This window comes from Penicillium canescens, assembly GCF_028828765.1.
Source record: "Penicillium canescens strain IBT 15451 chromosome Unknown utg000011l_segment0_segment0, whole genome shotgun sequence".
NCBI lineage: Eukaryota > Fungi > Ascomycota > Eurotiomycetes > Eurotiales > Aspergillaceae > Penicillium > Penicillium canescens.
The window spans coordinates 2,612,520-2,629,784 of NW_026703973.1; the positions used below are offsets into that span (position 1 = coordinate 2,612,520).

General features: G+C 48.6%; 8 protein-coding genes across 8 annotated transcripts; 4 read left to right on the top strand and 4 right to left on the bottom strand.

Moving 5' to 3' along the window:
• Positions 1-2,462: 2,462 nt before the first annotated feature.
• Positions 2,463-3,288, bottom strand: cnaB (calcineurin regulatory subunit B; the record flags this gene model as incomplete). The annotated part of the gene is made up of 5 exons (XM_058522455.1): positions 2,463-2,473; positions 2,531-2,865; positions 2,935-3,008; positions 3,062-3,114; positions 3,180-3,288. The coding sequence occupies 5 exons, from the start codon at positions 3,286-3,288 to the stop codon at positions 2,463-2,465; spliced, it is 582 nt and encodes a 193-aa protein (XP_058365932.1).
• A 442-nt stretch (positions 3,289-3,730) lies between these two features.
• On the top strand, positions 3,731-5,674 carry N7446_013716 (uncharacterized protein; the record flags this gene model as incomplete). Its single annotated transcript, XM_058522456.1, has 4 exons — positions 3,731-3,889; positions 4,017-4,502; positions 4,554-4,850; positions 4,907-5,674. 4 exons carry the CDS (start codon positions 3,731-3,733, stop codon positions 5,672-5,674), a joined length of 1,710 nt encoding a protein of 569 aa, XP_058365933.1.
• Positions 5,675-6,230: 556 nt separating this feature from the next.
• N7446_013717 (ribosomal lysine N-methyltransferase) lies at positions 6,231-7,965 on the bottom strand (the record flags this gene model as incomplete). Its single annotated transcript, XM_058522457.1, has 3 exons — positions 7,702-7,965; positions 6,988-7,586; positions 6,231-6,938 (listed from the first exon to the last, which is right to left on the bottom strand). The coding sequence occupies exons 1-3, from the start codon at positions 7,850-7,852 to the stop codon at positions 6,231-6,233; spliced, it is 1,458 nt and encodes a 485-aa protein (XP_058365934.1). The 5' UTR covers positions 7,853-7,965.
• Positions 7,966-8,389: 424 nt separating this feature from the next.
• kae1 (O-sialoglycoprotein endopeptidase) lies at positions 8,390-9,301 on the top strand (the record flags this gene model as incomplete). The annotated part of the gene is made up of 2 exons (XM_058522458.1): positions 8,390-8,483; positions 8,556-9,301. 2 exons carry the CDS (start codon positions 8,390-8,392, stop codon positions 9,299-9,301), a joined length of 840 nt encoding a protein of 279 aa, XP_058365935.1.
• A 534-nt stretch (positions 9,302-9,835) lies between these two features.
• On the bottom strand, positions 9,836-11,308 carry N7446_013719 (putative Snf1 kinase complex beta-subunit Gal83; the record flags this gene model as incomplete). The annotated part of the gene is made up of 3 exons (XM_058522459.1): positions 9,836-9,883; positions 9,938-10,520; positions 10,575-11,308. The coding sequence occupies 3 exons, from the start codon at positions 11,306-11,308 to the stop codon at positions 9,836-9,838; spliced, it is 1,365 nt and encodes a 454-aa protein (XP_058365936.1).
• Positions 11,309-11,602: 294 nt separating this feature from the next.
• On the top strand, positions 11,603-12,194 carry N7446_013720 (uncharacterized protein). The gene is made up of 2 exons (XM_058522460.1): positions 11,603-11,796; positions 11,879-12,194. The coding sequence occupies exons 1-2, from the start codon at positions 11,623-11,625 to the stop codon at positions 12,137-12,139; spliced, it is 435 nt and encodes a 144-aa protein (XP_058365937.1). The 5' UTR covers positions 11,603-11,622; the 3' UTR covers positions 12,140-12,194.
• A 697-nt stretch (positions 12,195-12,891) lies between these two features.
• Positions 12,892-14,194, top strand: N7446_013721 (putative aminotransferase; the record flags this gene model as incomplete). The annotated part of the gene is made up of 3 exons (XM_058522461.1): positions 12,892-12,924; positions 12,983-13,422; positions 13,480-14,194. 3 exons carry the CDS (start codon positions 12,892-12,894, stop codon positions 14,192-14,194), a joined length of 1,188 nt encoding a protein of 395 aa, XP_058365938.1.
• A 16-nt stretch (positions 14,195-14,210) lies between these two features.
• On the bottom strand, positions 14,211-15,296 carry N7446_013722 (transcription factor domain-containing protein; the record flags this gene model as incomplete). Its single annotated transcript, XM_058522462.1, has 1 exon — positions 14,211-15,296. One exon carries the CDS (start codon positions 15,294-15,296, stop codon positions 14,211-14,213), a length of 1,086 nt encoding a protein of 361 aa, XP_058365939.1.
• Positions 15,297-17,265: the final 1,969 nt, after the last annotated feature.

Genomic DNA, 17,265 nt, shown 5'->3' on the forward strand with positions numbered 1-17,265 from the left:
TGGGATAAGTATAACCAGTTCTGGGGGGCCTGTGTACAGGCGAGTATCTTATACTTCAGTTTTACCTTTTTACCTTTTACATTTGCCTTTTACCTTTTGGTTTTCGTTTTCCGTACCGGCGTGGGTGCATGCATATTTAGCTTGTACATGTACATACACTGGGTACCGGGGACAGAGGCACGTTAGAAATATGCAACTAGGGGAAGGGATCGGGATGGTGAGAATTGCATTGTATTAATTTTAACTCTGTAATTTGCTGGCTCCAGTGTCATAATACTTAAGTTCGTCTCAATATGTTTTATAATCAGGCTGTATTTCAAGCCTGGGTCTATTTCCATGGAGCTAGGGGCCGTGTTTGGGTGCCACATGTCCATAAGGGCCCTGCATAAGGCTATTATTATGAGCCACGGTTCCTAATCGGCGCCAACCGCTATGTAAACAAACACTCGCCGGCTTTCTCTCTACCTATTACTCCTCCAAATACTTTACACACTAATAGCATTAACCGTGAAATACTTCTTGATGCCCAATGGTCCTTTTCATTACAACATATGCTACTCTCCACTACTTCAACGCTGATATATACGGCTCTCAGAATAACTAAACCGTTATCATTCGATTCTTCGCCAGAAAAAATGGTGGTATGGAAAGCGAGATCTTAGTGTCATGTTATCGACGCGTAGAACTACTGCGCCTGCGAAGTTTGCGAGGAACGTCCCTGGCGCTAAGAGCAGGAGTTTGATATAGCGAGTCATGGAAGACTGGTTTCGAAGTTAATCTGTTATTTTCACCTCTTCTTCTTTATTAGCAATCTTCAATATTATATAATACCTTTTCACTCAGTCTGGCAGCTACGAGGGCGGCGGTGTTGTTTAGGACAAGCACGTCCCTTTATATTCATCCTAACATAGACTTGTTAGAAGCATCGACAATCCGAGACTTTCTTCGCACAAGATCAAAAGTAACAGTGTCCAGCAACAACAGTCACAACTTCTAGGAAGATCGCCTAGCTTTGCAGAATCCGTTATCGCCGCACCCCCCGCAGCATAAATCGGGTTCCGAAATACATTTGTTTGTCGCTTCAGTGGATGATTAGAAGATTGCTCAAATTCTTTCTCTGTTATGCTTCATGATATGGCTTGCATCTATAAAACTTGATTGATCGACACGAATACCACTACAAGAGAGCGATAAAGAATGCAAATAGGTGCATATCTGCACTGGTGACCGTATCCTATGATTTTGGATCAGCTTCGAGTCCAGCAAACGATCTTGCTATGGGTCGGCATGTCAATGATTATACTTGCCAGTGGAAGCGAGGTAGTAGGACTTCAACATGAATGCAGCTCCGCCTGGGAAGTAAATTCTGCTTTACATTTTACAATTTTTTTAAAAAAATCAGCAGCTGAAGTCTCAACGTCGTCATACAGTCAATACCACAAGTCATGAGCTGAAGAAGTGTATATTTTGGTGGCGAGCTTCATGTTGATGAATTACTCCATTCGAGTTTATTGGGCTATACAGCATAGCAGGCGGATCTGGGACCTATTCATATCTTAACCACGTTTTCCATAGTACTTCAGACCTGCACACAGTAGTCTGGCGTACCAATAGAAAAGCAGAGGAACCCGAGGGGAGGAACAATAACAGGTTTGGCGCTGGGGTATAAACACCTCAGCTGCGAGTTGAACCAGCACTAGAAGGAAATGGGTAATCTGCGTGGCTGCAGCTCAAGTATACCGAGGTATATCCAATTCCGATACAACTACATGTATAACTGCCGCTACGGCCACACACAGACACACAGACACACCCACATCCACGGCATTGCTGCAGTTCGGTCAGGGATGTGCGTTTGCATTGTGGCTGCACCTGTACCCGACTCGTTGGATAGGAGTCATCCGGCCCACGAGACTGCAGCCCAGACGGAAAGAGAGAGAACTGGTGTAGTGTGCCCAGGTATGTTTGGGTTTTGGGCTGAGTGAATGCGGGTGCAGAATGGGGTCGGTTCGGATGGGAATAGAGTGTTTCAGACGTGGCTGAAACGGGAAGACATTGTTTTGGTGAGGCGGTGGCAGTGAATCGAATGGGGGAAATGTAAATTTGTACCCGATGAATCGGGTAAGGACTGGGGTGTGGGTGTTGTCGTGATGTGTTGTAGAGGGATATGGCTGATACTAGACACTGATACCTTAGGTTGGGGATATACTTTCCGATGTTGCTTTAGCCACTTGTTTCATGACTGTCTGCTGTAAAGGTAAGTAGGAAATGGCATAGACGCGTGGAAAGGAAAGGGAAATCCAATATCGTTTCCCATACCGGGACTGAGAAATAAACTACACACACATCGCTGATCATTGAGTCGTGTCATGTTGAGACCAAAGGAAACGGGGAAAATGTCCAAGCGCAGAAACGAAAAACCCACTGAATACGATATATCCACTCAACCAGTGAGGTGGAAATCATATTTGATCTGGAACACTGTCAGCACTCGTACCCCCAAACGAATGACATATATAGGGTAACCTACTCAGCGTCATGCTCAGGCTGATATCCGTATTCTCCACCATATCCGTAAACTCCTCGAAGCTGATCTTTCCGTCCTGATCCTTATCGGCCTCCATGATGGTCTTGTCAACGATCTGTTGCAGCTGCACGTCCTTCAAGTTGTTGCCAACCATCATCTTCAGCACGATGAAAAGCTCGCCGTTGGAAATATAGCCGTCGCGGTCGATGTCGTAAACTTTGAATGCGAAGCGCAGCTTCTCTTCTTTGTTACCCTTGGAGCTAAATGCTGACAGACCGGTCACGAATTCCTGGAAATCGACATCGCCGCCACCGTCTTCGTCGAAGATAGCGATCATTCTGTGTGAAAGAAGGTATTAGAGGATTGTTTATATATGGTCAAGGTGGTGTGATGGCCGGGTCACGAACCTCGTGGCGAGCGGGTTGGAAGACACTTGAGGGAGGGAAAGGAATTCATCGCGATCAATAGTACCGGAGGCATCCTATGAGTTGTTAGTATGGAGAGACCTTTCGACACTTGAACAGCTTGTCCAACCTTATCAAGCTTCATGAAGCGTTTGCGCAGACGGTCCACCTCATCTCTGTTGACTGTCGCTCAGTCAGTCACGATCATTCCACCAAGAAGGAACCATATGCGACCGTGGCGAACTCACAGTTGGACGTGGACACAATGTTCTCGAAGAGCTGGGTAGTACCGACGGAGCCGCGGCGTCTCCGCGCATCGTAGATAGCAGCGGCGTTGGGTTCACTGGTTTGCTCCATGGTGACGAAACTGAAGTAAACGAAGGAGAAAAGGGCGAGTATCGGATTACGGAATATGGAATGGACACAGGTGGAACTGAACAAATAAAAAACCAAGACTGATGTGTTGACGAGCAAAACACCAGATACCAAAGAGGAGAGAACCGCCAAGGGCGGAGAATCTGATATCGCCCAGCCCCGCACTAACCGCTTCCGGACAGGCAAGCGAGCCCCTGAGGCCGTGCACTCGGCCAAAACAGGCCACCGCCGGCTGACATTGCAACGTCAACCCAACCTCCAGCCGTGAATCACCCCAACTTCAGCTGTCAATATCTCCCCCTTCCCCATCCATTTTCATCTCAAAAATACGACTACGAGAAAGCGCATGACCAGACCTTTCTGCTGATCCCCTTTTTACCTGGCCTTCGCCCATGGTCGTTGCCCTATTGCGCGTCCCGACGCTATGACTCGGTACGGGGGCATGGGGAGGACGCGCCCGAAAAAGCTCACCTCCAAGGCGTCCATCCCCGTCGTTCGCGAACACGAGATCGATGCCCTCGACGAAGACATCCAGAGCTCTCTACAACAGATTGAAACCGGCGTCGAAAAGGCCGAGGAGTCGGTGAGTCCCTCTTTTCGCACTAATTTTAGCCTCATCCCTATCCCCATCACGTGACATTGTCGCCAAAATGACACGAGATTTTCACCCCAATATAAAACGGCCCATGCTGACCCCAGACCGCGTCTAGGAAATCCATCTGCAAATTGCAATCAATGCCACCGCCCAGGGCAAAGTAAATGAGGCACACATTCCCACCCCCGAGACCATTCTCAGTAATCTTCAATATGACGAACTCTACCCTCCCATATTCTCGCAACCTGCGACATACATTCGCTTCTCCTCGACTGTCGAGGACTGCTGCGGATGTCCGTACAACATGACCGAGGAGGACGATGTCTTCCTCAAGATCATGAACCAGAAGCGCGACGCGTCGGCGATGCCATGCACCGAGGATATCTTTGAGGAAGTCATGAACTTCTTTGAGGAGACAGCGCAGACCAAACAGCCGTATGCCTCAGTCGATAACCCACCCGTGCTGTCGTTCGCCGACATGCAAGATATGATGGACGCCAGCTTAGAAGATTCCATGAAGCCCTTTGCGAAGGAAATATATGAGCACTGGAAGTCGCGTCGGATGGCCGTGCAGAACAACCCCCTTGTAGCACAGCTCAAGGTAAGTCGCCTCGCATGCCATTGGCGATACTGCCTAACTAACATACCGCAGTTCGAAACCGGCCAAGATACCGATGACAGCGATCCATTTGTGTGTTTCCGTAGACGTGAGGTCCGTCAGATCCGCAAGACCCGTGGTAGAGATGCGCAGAGCGCAGAAAAGCTGCGACGTCTCCGCAAAGAGCTGGAAGATGCTCGCGAGCTCGTTGCTTTGGTGCGCCAGCGTGAGATTGCCCGCAAGGAGATGCTCTCCATGGAGAAGAAGATCTTCGAGCAGCGTGCTCAGGTAAAGGAGATGAAGCGCAAGCTCAACGTCAAGGACGACGACGAGGATCTCATCAACCAAAAGGTAAGCGTCGCTGCTCTTGCCGCCAGACACGTGCATATGCTGACCTATCCTCGCAGCCCAAGAAGAGAGTGCTCGAGATGCCTCAACAACGTCCCAACGGTCCTCAATTGCGCATGCCTCTCAAGGCTGGCCTTCAGGGCGCAGAGGACCTGCAGCTCTTGGAGGAAGTTCAGGCAGAGAAAGAAAACGAGATTCTGCGCGATATCAAGCAGAATATCACTAAGCACATCAAGTGGAACGAGGGATATGTGGATCACACCCGTGCACCACTATCACCATCCCCCGAAAGGACATTCGATGTGGCAGCCTTCCGACCTGCTTTCACAGCTCAATTGCCCACTCCTCCCTCATCCGAAGCATCTGGTGAGATGGATACCTCTTTAGACGTCACAAGCCCGCTCTTCTCTCGAGACAAGCTTGCTTCGCATGCCCTGGAATTGCACGACGAACCACACAAAATGCCATCTTTCCGACGACGAGTAGGACGTGGTGGCCGATTGATGATAGACCGTCGCAACATGGGAACTCACAAAGTTGAACTGGATCCGCTCAAGGCAGACCGCTTCAAGTTCGACCACGAGGATTCCGACGAGGAGCCCGAGTATGACACCGATGCGTACAGCATCCAAATCATGCAACACCGGGCCATCACCATGGCCAAGGCGCGCGAACAAGCCGCTCAGGCTCAAGTGGCTGCCCAGGCTCATGCGCAGGCGCAAGCCCAGGCAGTGCAAGCCCAAGTACAAGCTCGACGACTTCAAGCCGACCAAAATGGTCCTCACGGACCCGGGTCCAATGCCCCGGTGGCAGCGTCCGCAGCCTGAACGACTTTCTTTTCTCCTTTCCTCATTTCACAGCATTTGGCGGGCGTTTCTGCGTGGCTTTGTTTTCGTTCTTCTTTTCGACACGTTTTTTTTCGCCTTCTATCACCCTTGTAGTTTTAGTATCTCTTTTCTTTTCATGCTTTGACGATTTCCGCGGGCGGCGAAGGGTCCTGGACTGAAGCCCTATATACTTGTTTCCCTTTTCTTTTCTTCGTTTGCTGTTTCCGCGTCCCCTCCACTTCTTCTCTCGCACCTCTTTCTCGACATTTCGTTTCGGCGCAGGTGCCAAGTCACGTCGTGGCCTGAGCGCACCTGCATTTGTTAGTGTACATATTTTCTCTTTTTTTCTTGGTGGTGCTGGCTGGTTGTCGAGCGGCCTTTGTATGATGGATAACCGAAGTTATGATGCAAGCGACGAATGGGAGGGCAAAAGAAAAGGCTCAAAAACATTCAGAAAAATCTAACAATTTAATACTCGCAAAAAGCACTTTTCTTTGTCGTTGGTTCAGTAGAACGCTTGGGTTGTGGGAGATGTAGATCGAAGTGATGGAGGCTTTCACACCCGCTGGGTCTTGAATTGTCGTGAATCACCGTTATCGCCATTGGCGGGGCGCTTCAATGATCCAGTGGCTGTGGGCTCCAACATGCCGAGGACAGCCTGCAGGACTTCCTTCTCTCCAATGCGTACCTGGAGTGCCATCCTGGCTCGGCGAGACGAGGTGTCCGAGGCGACAGACATATCCAAAGGAGGAAGCGAGGCCAAAAGCTGAGCATCTTGTGCCAAAGTCGATGCATATTGTGCCTGCTGGGTCTGCAAAGCTCTAGTCAAAATGGCAGCTTGGTTGGCTTCGAATGTTGGCTTGGGAGGCTTTTTCTTAGACTGACGCTGCTTGAACTCCTCTTCAGGGAGAGCAAGAGTAGTCAAGAGAATCACCAGCTCAGCAGGGAGAATATCTTCCAAAGATGGGTTGGCGTTGACCGGTCTGGGGATCACATAGCCGTCGTCGAGGATGTCGAGTTCATCGAGAAATTGGAGTCGGGGCTGGGACTCAATATCGGCGTTTCCAAGACCTGCAGCCTGGCAGATGCTGCTCAGGGACAGCTCGACTACGTCGTATTGGGCGTAGTTTTCGGTCACATAGCCGTACCGACGGAGGAGGTCTGCGCGCGGAATTTCTCCGTAGTCGTTGAAAATTTCCTCGCCTTGTTGGATTGGCTTGATTGCCTTCATGACCAAACTTCCTTCCTCTTGGTAGAGACGGGCCTGATAGCAAGTTAATTTCGGTGTCGAAGATGGGGTGTAATAGACTCACGTTGTTTCGGTCCGCGTCAGCGTTAAGGAGATCAGCGAGCGGGACCATGCCCTTGGGAAGTTGTTCCTCCTCATCATCGGTCATGTAGCTATCATCAGCAGCCTCTCCCTCATCATCGTCATCCTCAGCCTTTTCAATATCAAAGGCATAAGCCATGATCAACGACCCCATGACATGAGCAAGCTCAAGCAGAGCAGCAGCACCGGCATCACCATCAAAAGAAGCCACACCGTGGGCTGGTGGGAAGAGAGCCGGGTTCCCTCTAACAACAGGAGCAATCATCTCCAAAATGGACTGCTCAGCACCCTCTCTGCCAATCTTCTCCACAATGGTACTAGCTTGCAACTCGTGCAGCTCAGCAGGCGACCAAAACATCAGGGTATCAAAACGAGAAGGTAAGACTCGGAAATAAGGAGCCCATTTTGACCTCTCTCCCTGCAGATATTCATACAGCATAACCAACATGAGAGAAAGCCATGGACCGAGCTGCTCAACATCCTGACCGAGCAAGGTCTTCAGCTCGGAGTTTTGGACGGCGAGAACTAGGCCACGCGGAATCGAGAAGAGTTCTTCACCTTCCGAAAGGTTGCTCTGTGCCACTAGAGCAGGACAGACACGTTAGTGACTCGTGAACATGTCTGTGAGACCCATTTCTGGGGACACTTCGTGGGCACTTTTGTGTGCTTGGCGGAGGGTCTTTTGTAAAATACTCACCGACACCTCGTCCTGCACCGCTTGCTCTGAGATCTGCAAGTCTGAGGTTGGGGTTTAATTTCACTCCCGGAGTTGCTTGCAGCCAAGAAACGAAATTGTCCGACTGTTGTTGGAAGCCCTCGGGGTCGGGGAAGTGGGTAGTCGAAGACATTGGGAATGTGGGAGCTGGGAGAGGAGAGGAGAGGAGAGGGAGGATTAGAGAAAGATATAATAAGACAAGAGGATCATGCAGTCAAAAGGGACAGAAGTGAGGGAAATTAAAAGGCAGAGAGAGGGGAAAAGAAGAAGTAGAGTAAAGAAGTAAAGAGAGGAAATGTTCGGAGAAATGGGGTGCCGCTTTAAGCCGATAACGATAACGAAAAACATTCATACTTCGACATTTTCATGCTTCTCTTTCACATATACTCTCATTCTTTGACATTCTGCCCATCATGATCGCAATTGGCATGGAAGGCTCTGCCAACAAATTGGGCATCGGCATCATGCTGCATCCCAACGATGGAAGCCCCCGCAGGTCCTCGCCAATATCCGTCACACCTACGTCTCCCCACCAGGCGAGGGGTTCCTGCCCAAGGATACAGCGCGCCATCACCGCGCGTGGGTTGTGAAGCTTGTGAAACAGGCGCTGAAGGAAGCCCGGGTATCTGTCGACGATGTGGACTGCATTTGCTTCACCAAGGGACCAGGAATGGGTGCCCCGCTACAGAGTGTGGTAGTGGCGGCGCGGATGCTGAGTCTGCTCTGGGGCAAGGAATTGGTCGGAGTAAACCACTGTGTTGGACGTATGTCTCAAATACATTGCATCAATGTCCTTCTAGTCCAAGAACCAAAAGGTCTGACAATGTGATATCCAGATATCGAAATGGGCCGTCTCATCACCGGCGCGACAAACCCAGTCGTCCTATATGTCTCTGGTGGAAACACACAAGTCATCGCATACAGCTCGCAGAGATACCGTATTTTCGGCGAAACTCTCGATATGGCAGTAGGAAACTGTCTAGACCGGTTCGCGCGCACACTGCACATCTCCAACGACCCAGCACCAGGATACAACATCGAACAGCTAGCAAAGCAAGGAAAGCAGCTGGTCGATCTCCCATACGTCGTGAAAGGCATGGATTGTTCATTCTCGGGTATCTTAGCAGCAATTGATGGCCTTGCCAGGGAGTGGGGGTTAGGTGGGGAAGAAAAGGCGAAGGAAGACGAACAGAAGAATATTCAGAAGAGCGTCATTGCTGCAAATGAGGGTCTGGAGAGCACGCCTACCCGTGCAGACTTATGCTTCTCCCTTCAGGAAACTGTCTTCTCGATTCTTGTTGAGATCACTGAGCGCGCCATGGCGCATGTTGGCTCGAAGCAGGTCCTTATTGTGGGCGGTGTTGGCTCCAATGAGCGCTTGCAGGAGATGATGGGGATTATGGCGCGGGACCGTGGCGGCAGTGTTTATGCCACAGATGAACGGTTCTGCATTGATAATGGCATTATGATTGCGCAGGCTGGTATGCTGGCATATGGGACGGGCTTCCGGACTCCCTTGGAAGAATCTACGTGCACGCAACGATTCCGGACAGACGAGGTGCTTGTCAAGTGGCGGGATTGATATTGATATATCATGCTTCAGTTTAAAAGATCCATTATGTGTTATGAAATGAACGAGTCAGATCCAATATACCATTCGAACCCGGTCAATGAATCTTAGGTACGCCATTGACCCCTAACTAGTCAATTCAACTGTTTCAGAACATTTATAAATTCGTTGCATAAATCTGAACGCCTGTGCACTCCTGTGTAAATTGCCTGCATAATCAAATTCCACGTCCTCTCGAAACCCAATACGAAAGCAACGCCCGAGAAAACATGCAAATATAGTAATATCCTCTTCGTGACGCATTCTTCAACATACATTCATATGGTGACTGTCGATGGTCGGGCAGTCCAGTGAGTAATGAGTTTCCATTGGTACAAAGTACCTCAAGAGCTCTTGGACAGAGGTAAGACCGACAAGTCGATAAAAGAGGAGATTCATCGTAAACATCTTTCATATTTGCAACTCGGATAGATCACAACAGCCCGAGGCAAAATTGGCAAAAATGTATGCATGCATGAGAGAACCACCTATGTGCTTGAGCATAGCTCAATCTGTTATATCGCCAGTTGGTTTGTACAAGATAGTCGTGACATACTAGAAGGCATTCGTTAGATTTTATCGTGAGCAATGAGTAAAAGGTCGACATACTTTTCGTTTGTATCTCGTCGTCACACTAGTGGCCAGAACTCCATTTTTGATGCTGCTTGTGGCAAGATGGTTCAGGACAGTATGATTAGGGTAATTGAGAACACTGCTGTCGTCTTTCATGGGTGTCGTGCCGTTAAGAATTGACTTACCCAAGAAGAGAGGCAGGCTAGGTGGGGTAGCCGTGTCTCCAATGACATTGGCAGCCCGCACATAGGCTGGGTCTTCTTCTTCCTTATCTAGATCGGCAAGGAATTGAGGAATAGCACTACCAAAGTCACCGGGTGGTACTTCTTCTTCTTCGGATTCATCTTTCTGTGGAGAGACATCCTCTAGTCCTTTTGATTGATCTTGCTTAGAAGAATCCGGTACCGTTTGAGGGGTATGGGCTCCTGGCTGAACGCCCGAGTCCCTGTCATGAGCATCATCTGCGCTGATCTCAATGTAGTTGACCAAATGGTTAGTGAAATCCACGGCGGTTGGGAGACTATCTGCGGCGCGCATTTCCCCATCAACAATGAACTTCAGGTGGTGCGTGCCAGGCCGGAGGTTCAACGTAGTGGACATAACGGACGGGTTATTTTCACTATATCACGTTAGTCATGCCTTAATGTAATTGCAATTTGAATATTCAACCAACCTTCTGTGTAGGCGGAATTTCTTCTCCCAGTTGACAAACGTTCCCGTCACGTAGACCTTTTGAGCAGGTGCAGTCCATTCGATAACCACCGGGACAGCCTTGCCCACTCCACTGATAGTGTATGGCTGGAGCTCATCGATCAGCTCCTCTTCTTCAATTGTATTACCCAAAGCAGTGGTGCTCTGGTCCAGTTGATCGTCTAGAAGCTGGTCTGTGGGAAGCGACTGGATATGCGAGTCCTCTGGGCCCATCGGCGATCCGGGCGTAGTATTAGCATCACCAATTGGCAATGGCAACCGCGGTGGACGTTGCAGATGTGCCGATGCGCTATAGTATGAGTTGAGGGGCGGGGCAGACGGTGCCACAGGGTCGCGCCCTGGGGCATGGCGTGAGGTCGGGACCTGGACTGGGTTAGAGTGGTCCCGGATTGGAATGTCCTTGCTCTGAGAAGGCTCCGGTCTCCGTGCACCATGTTTCTCTGGTCTTTCTAAGTAATTGGGAGAGCTCTCGGGGGCATTTCGAGATTGGAGGCGCTGTTGAACGGATCCTTGGTATGTTGTCGACTGCCCGGCGGCAGTCTCCTTAGTGGCGGAGGGGTCGGCCGCGGTGGCCTTGTTGTTTGAGATAGCATTGAGAGAGGACCGACGGGCGATTTTCCGTTCGCCTGCGGAGCTGTGGCCAGCATGGACCGGGGGCGCGTCGCCGACCGGGCCTTTGGAAGGGTTGTTGCCCATCGAAGGCGGGGAAAGGTATCAACTGGACAACCTTTTGCGGGAGTCGAGAGTAGGATTGGTATGAATCACAACGGAAGCATGAAAAAAGACTCTTCCGATGCCAACCCACAGGAAGTATTAGTGGTGGAGGAATTACTAGGACGATGTACTCTCTCTGTACCGTTACAAGTCGAGGCGGACGATGACGCCGGAAGCCCAATCGGGAAACATAGGGCTTAGGGCTTGGCAGTTCGACGCGGCGCGTGCTACATCGATATCAAAACAGTTGAGACAGATCGATTCTCAACGGCAAACATTCATAAGTATACAAAGTCATGAGCTGGATCTCAGTCCCAGCGGCTGTTATGTCGTTCATTTTCAGCGTTACAACTCAATTACTGTCCTATTTGCTGTCACCCCTTCTCTTCCTCCTATCACCGGTGATCTACCTCGGACGGCTTGCTTTATACCTAACTCTGCTTCCATTGCGCATCTTGATCAGATTAGAGGTATGCCGTGGAATAGAGACTTCATTTCTTTCAATTTTATCCTGTAGTGCCATCTGGTCCTCACGTCACTAACCTCTGACAGGCATTCATCTACTTCATGACCGGGGCTGTTCTTATTGGAGCTACTATAGGGATGTTCCTATACTTCACCGGAACTGGTCTGTCGCATGTCCTACGGATTGAAGATTCAGATGAGCCTCACCGACGTCCTGTGAAACATGAGGCTATAGATCCTGCACCACAAGATTCACCCTTCGATTACCTGGATCTGAAGACGGAAGATCACAAATTCCTACCCTCGACAATATTGGAGGAGGAAGAAACCAGCTATGACTCTGAATGATGTACGCATACGTATACATTAGTTGAATCTCAGTACATGATCTCATATGATATAATTGAAGCTGCCATGGCAAATTTGATATAAACTACTTTCTACTCACTTTTGGCCATTAAATCACAACGATTTCTTGGGACAATCATATGCAAGTATGTTGAGCATAACACAGAATGTTTTAATTAGTAGTGTAATTGACGACTCGTAAGTACTCGACAATATCAATCCTCCAAGTCCGTCGTCCTTCAACAGCCCGGCCGGGCTAGCTCAATCGGTAGAGCGTAAGACTCTTAATCTTAAGGCTGCGGGTTCGACCCCCGCGTTCGGCTATTCCTAAACACCGTCCACGAGTGAGCGTTTCTTTTTTTTCTTTTTTGGTGGAGAAAATTTTTTGACGGGGAACCGTGCTGACGGATTAGGACATGGTTGCGTCCCAACCAATCAGAGCTTTGCTTATACTCCACTTGGGCGAACTATCCAAATGTATACTGCAACACTTGGGAAAATTCGTTACTTGGTGTAATTTTTTCTTTTTTTTACAATGGATATCTTTTTAGCCTGTGAGAATAACGCTTAACTTGGCTTGGGTAAACATGCGATCTAGCCAATCGGTTTGAGTAGGTATACCTAGGGACGGTAGAGCACATATATATATATACTCTCAGGCCGCGTCCCTTATTCTCTATCATTCCCAGCATCCTCAAAATTTCATTCACTTGAAGGGGGTTGCTCAATTTGAATCAACCCCAAAGCACAAAATGGTCCGAATCAGCGCATTCGCCGTGGAGCGTGTAAGCAAACCCCAATCCTCAATATACCCTCAAACAAACAACCCTTAACCTCAACAAGTGGATGGACCTCTACGAAAACGATGCGAAGCATAATCTTGCCGAAACATGCTGTGCCTCGATCTCCCTAAATGATCTCTTGTCATTTTCCCAAAAAAAGGATCTAGTAGACTACAGCCAGAAACAAGTCTACGGCGCGATCCGGGGATCGAAGGCGCTGAGAGCCAACATCGCAAATCTGTATCCCCAATCTGTCTCTGCAGAAGGTGTCCTCGTGACAAACGGCGCGATACAGGCGAATTTTCTGGCACTTTATACGAATATTGGCCCCAAGGATCATGTTATTTGCCAGTATCCGACGTATCAGCAGCTATACTCCGTGCCGGAGTCTTTTGGTGCGGAGGTTAGTCTGTGGCGATCGAATGAGGAGAAAGGATGGGGCTTGGATTTGGAAGAGTTGAAGGCTTTGATCCGGCAGAATACGAAGTTGATTATTTTGAAGTATGTGTTTTTCTGTTCGGTGTTGATGTTGGGTTTCTAACCTAACTGGCCATATAGCAACCCCCAGAATCCCACAGGTGCTATTCTTCGCCGCGAAGAATTACAGGCAATTGTTGATATTGCGCGTGAGCATGATATCCTCATTCATTCTGATGAGGTGTATCGGCCTCTCTTCCATTCTCTCAGCCAGAACGAGGGGACTCCCCCGTCTATCCTTGAGTTTGGATATGAGAAGGTGATTTCGACTGGTTCCATGTCCAAGGCATTCAGCTTGGCTGGTATCCGGCTGGGCTGGATTGCGTCGCCGAATCCCGAGATCATTGAAGCGTGTGCTTCTGCTCGTGATTACACGCTTATCTCGGTTGGCCAGATCGATGACGGTGTAGCTGCACATGCCTTGTCTAGTCCTTGCGTGGAAAACTTGTTGCACCGCAATCTTCAACTGGCCAGGCAGAATCTCGATGCGCTTGAGTCGTTTGTAAATGAGTTTAGCTGGGCTGTGAAGTGGACCAGGCCTCAGGCTGGAACGACTGCGTTCATCAAATTCGTTGATAGGGAAGGAAGGGCTATTGATGACGTTGTGCTTTGCCAACGACTGCAAGAGACGACTGGAGTGATGCTGGTCCCTGGAAGCCAGTGTTTTGGAGGTGGTGTTGATTTCCATGGATTTGTGCGAGTAGGCTATGTCCCTGAGCACGAGGTGATGGTCGATGGCCTGCAGGCTTTGAGGAAGTTTATGCGTGGCGGGTATGAGAAGCTGTCATTGGCGTAGTGAGGCAATCGGTTCTCTAGAATAGAACCAATTCTAATCCCAGTCTTGCAAAATAGCTATCCCAAGACAATGAAGTCTTCGATGCCCAGTATTTGCTCAATAGTTCCCGTGCCCTTGTAAAGTTGCCCATCCCAAGGGTTTGCATATCACCCATGCGCTTGTGGATGAACTCTCGTTCTTTGGTGTCATTGGTTTCACAGCCAGCGCTAAACATTGGCCAAAGAATTAGGATATTTGCAGATGAGAATGATGACATTTGTTCAACGGCATGAACAATGTTCTTGATGTCTGACTTGACAAGATCGTGATTGCCTGGAAGCATCTGAACTCGTCGATGAAGATGCAGCAAAGCGGAGTATACAAAGGCTAGGTGTGTGCTTTGCAACTCAATATGATCCCCAATATCGTAAACCCGGCAATCAACAAGAGAACGTATATCACTCTCGAGTGACCGAGACTCCTCCATAAGGTCGCGCAACTCGAGCCCACTTTGACTTTGTCTCTGCACCAAATTAGACAGTTTCGCAAGCAGCGGGGCCAATTTCAGGGAGTAGCCACAGATGTCGTCAACATGCACACTGTCCTGATCACCAATCCTGTTCAACAGCCTATTCTCAGGGCACTGAATATCACCAGTGCTTAGTCCCGATAACCCTGCGAGAACATCCATTGTAGTGAACCACTTCACCAAACACTGGACATAGGGATCAGCAATGCGCAATGTTCCCTGACTGTCCAAAAACGCAGCTAGCAGACGCATAACACCACCAAGGTGGGTGCGCCATGTTTGCATGTTCCCATTGCAGACATCATTCGTACAAAGAGCCATTGCAGTAGTCACCGTCTCCGCTGTCAATGTTGCATTCGTGTCGTAGAGGGTCGATCGTAGACTGGAAATCGAGAGATTCGTAAATTTCAAACATGAAACTCTGGAATCCGGCCCTGTATTCTTGACGAGTCGGCTGTGGTGGCTACAGGCAGACGCTAGCAATGCGTAGAGGAGATGAGGCGTTTCTAGGGAGCTTGCAATAATCCTTTGCAGAAAGATCTCCGGGGCTGCAGGGAACAGCCGCGGGGCAGTCTCAGCACTGAAAATGTGCATAAAGAATTGGGACTCTTTAGATGACAGAAATGGCGACAAATTGATCGTCGGTTGATGCGCGAGAGGGTTCAGACTCTGGCTGACACTCAGGCCGACTTGATCATTCACATCCTGCCTTGCCCGAATTGGCCGTTGTGTAATCAGGTTCAGATCATACTTGCACTCTTTCGGAAATCGAGTGCAGCGCGAACATACTGGCCTTTTCAAGTCGCACTATAGACCAGGGTCAGTGAGATTCATGTGGAGTGGGATGATGCTGTTACTTTTACTTTCTTCCTGCGGCACTCCGCGCAGCCATCTCGTCTTCTTTGGGCATAGCCGCTTTTACTAACTCGATGATTCTGCATCAAACGTTATGCGCAAAGAGAAGAAGTGAACGTTGTGAAGTGAAGAGGATCGGGAGTCCCACCTTGCCTGTTTGAGTCAAGTACCCGATCCAACCAATCACATCTCTTCATATATCCTCCCCATCCATCCATGTCTAATATCCAGACTCGGGAGCATGAGAATGACCTAGGTTAATGCACATCTGCCAATATGTCCCTCTAGTGGCTTAATCCACCTGCGTAATATATTGTGCTTAATATCTACAACTTTCTGTGGAAGCTTCGCTCAAATTTACTCACCACTCCACGTCTATATGCTAGATGCGATGATACAACAGGGCGTCATAAATGTGTATAGAGTGCCACTGATGAGATAATAGGCAGTAGTGAAGCCAGTATACCGTTTAATTCATTGTTTCCTCCCACCTAGACCTTTCTCTTTTCACTTCTTTTTCACCCGTTTTTTTTCGTGTAGTTGCGCCAAAATGGTTGGTTAATCATATAGATTATATAGAGGCGGGGGTATAAAAGGGTTTATGGCCTCTGACTGTATAAAATCTATGCAACCCTTTAACGTTTTGCAAAACCAACTACTATCCCAAAGTTCGTCTGATGTCATATGATATTTGCTTTGCGTCTACGCAAAATAAGCGACGTGGCATAGTAATGTTGTGTAACTGATAGATTCTTTGCGAGAATATTTACATCCTTGTAGCCTTCTGCTGTAGTTTGGCAAGCATATTTTACTACGTCTACTGCGGCCCACGTTCATTCAAAGTATATAAAGCGCCCCGTGGTTCCGTTATTTGATATCTATATATTGATATACAGGGATAAGAGACCAGAAGCTACTGCCCATCTGCTCATCGAAACCACAATAAAATCAGTCGCAAGTAATGAGTTACTGTAATCGCAACGTAAGAATTTTTTTTAATGTGATTCTCTATCCGCAGAGCAACCTACCTTAGTTAGATCTTGCTGATTCACCCATTGCTTATCTGGCCGAGGAACGCAACGAAGACGCAGAAGCTCTTTAGGAGATGAACGATTAGTAGTGAATTGACTAGCCTTCTTCGCTGACTACAGCATAAGACGTTGTACGCTCGTGGGGACAAAGAGCTGTCAAAACTTACGGGCCTTAGATAATGGAGCAGATGGTAGTCTCTTTCTAACTTTAGAAAAATGGTTACCAAATATTGAGATGCGAGTGGTACAAGCATTTATTGGACCTGAGCAGGATCAGCCATGGCCACCTCGTTGATATTCTGTCCGTTTTGAATGCCACAAAAATTGGCAGAGTTCTGACAGCAAGTTTCTGGACAATTTCCTCCTCCTCATCAACATTTACCTTGTAAGATTCCAGACCAGAAAGTTGTCCCGACATAGTTTCGAAAGTAGGCGGCATAGGTCTGCAACGCACGCTCCAAGCTGCCCAAAGCTGATGATGACGACCTTCCCACTACTGATACCCTAGTCTAAATTCGACTCTTTAGGACATTTTAATGAAAGTATATAATAAGCAATGCAAAAAATGTACACACCCTTTCAGCTCAGTCACGACCACCGTGTATGTTCAAAAGAGCTCGGTAGTTGTCTTTAGGAATATGGAGTTGGAGTTATATGATGCTGTGATAAGCTTCTGG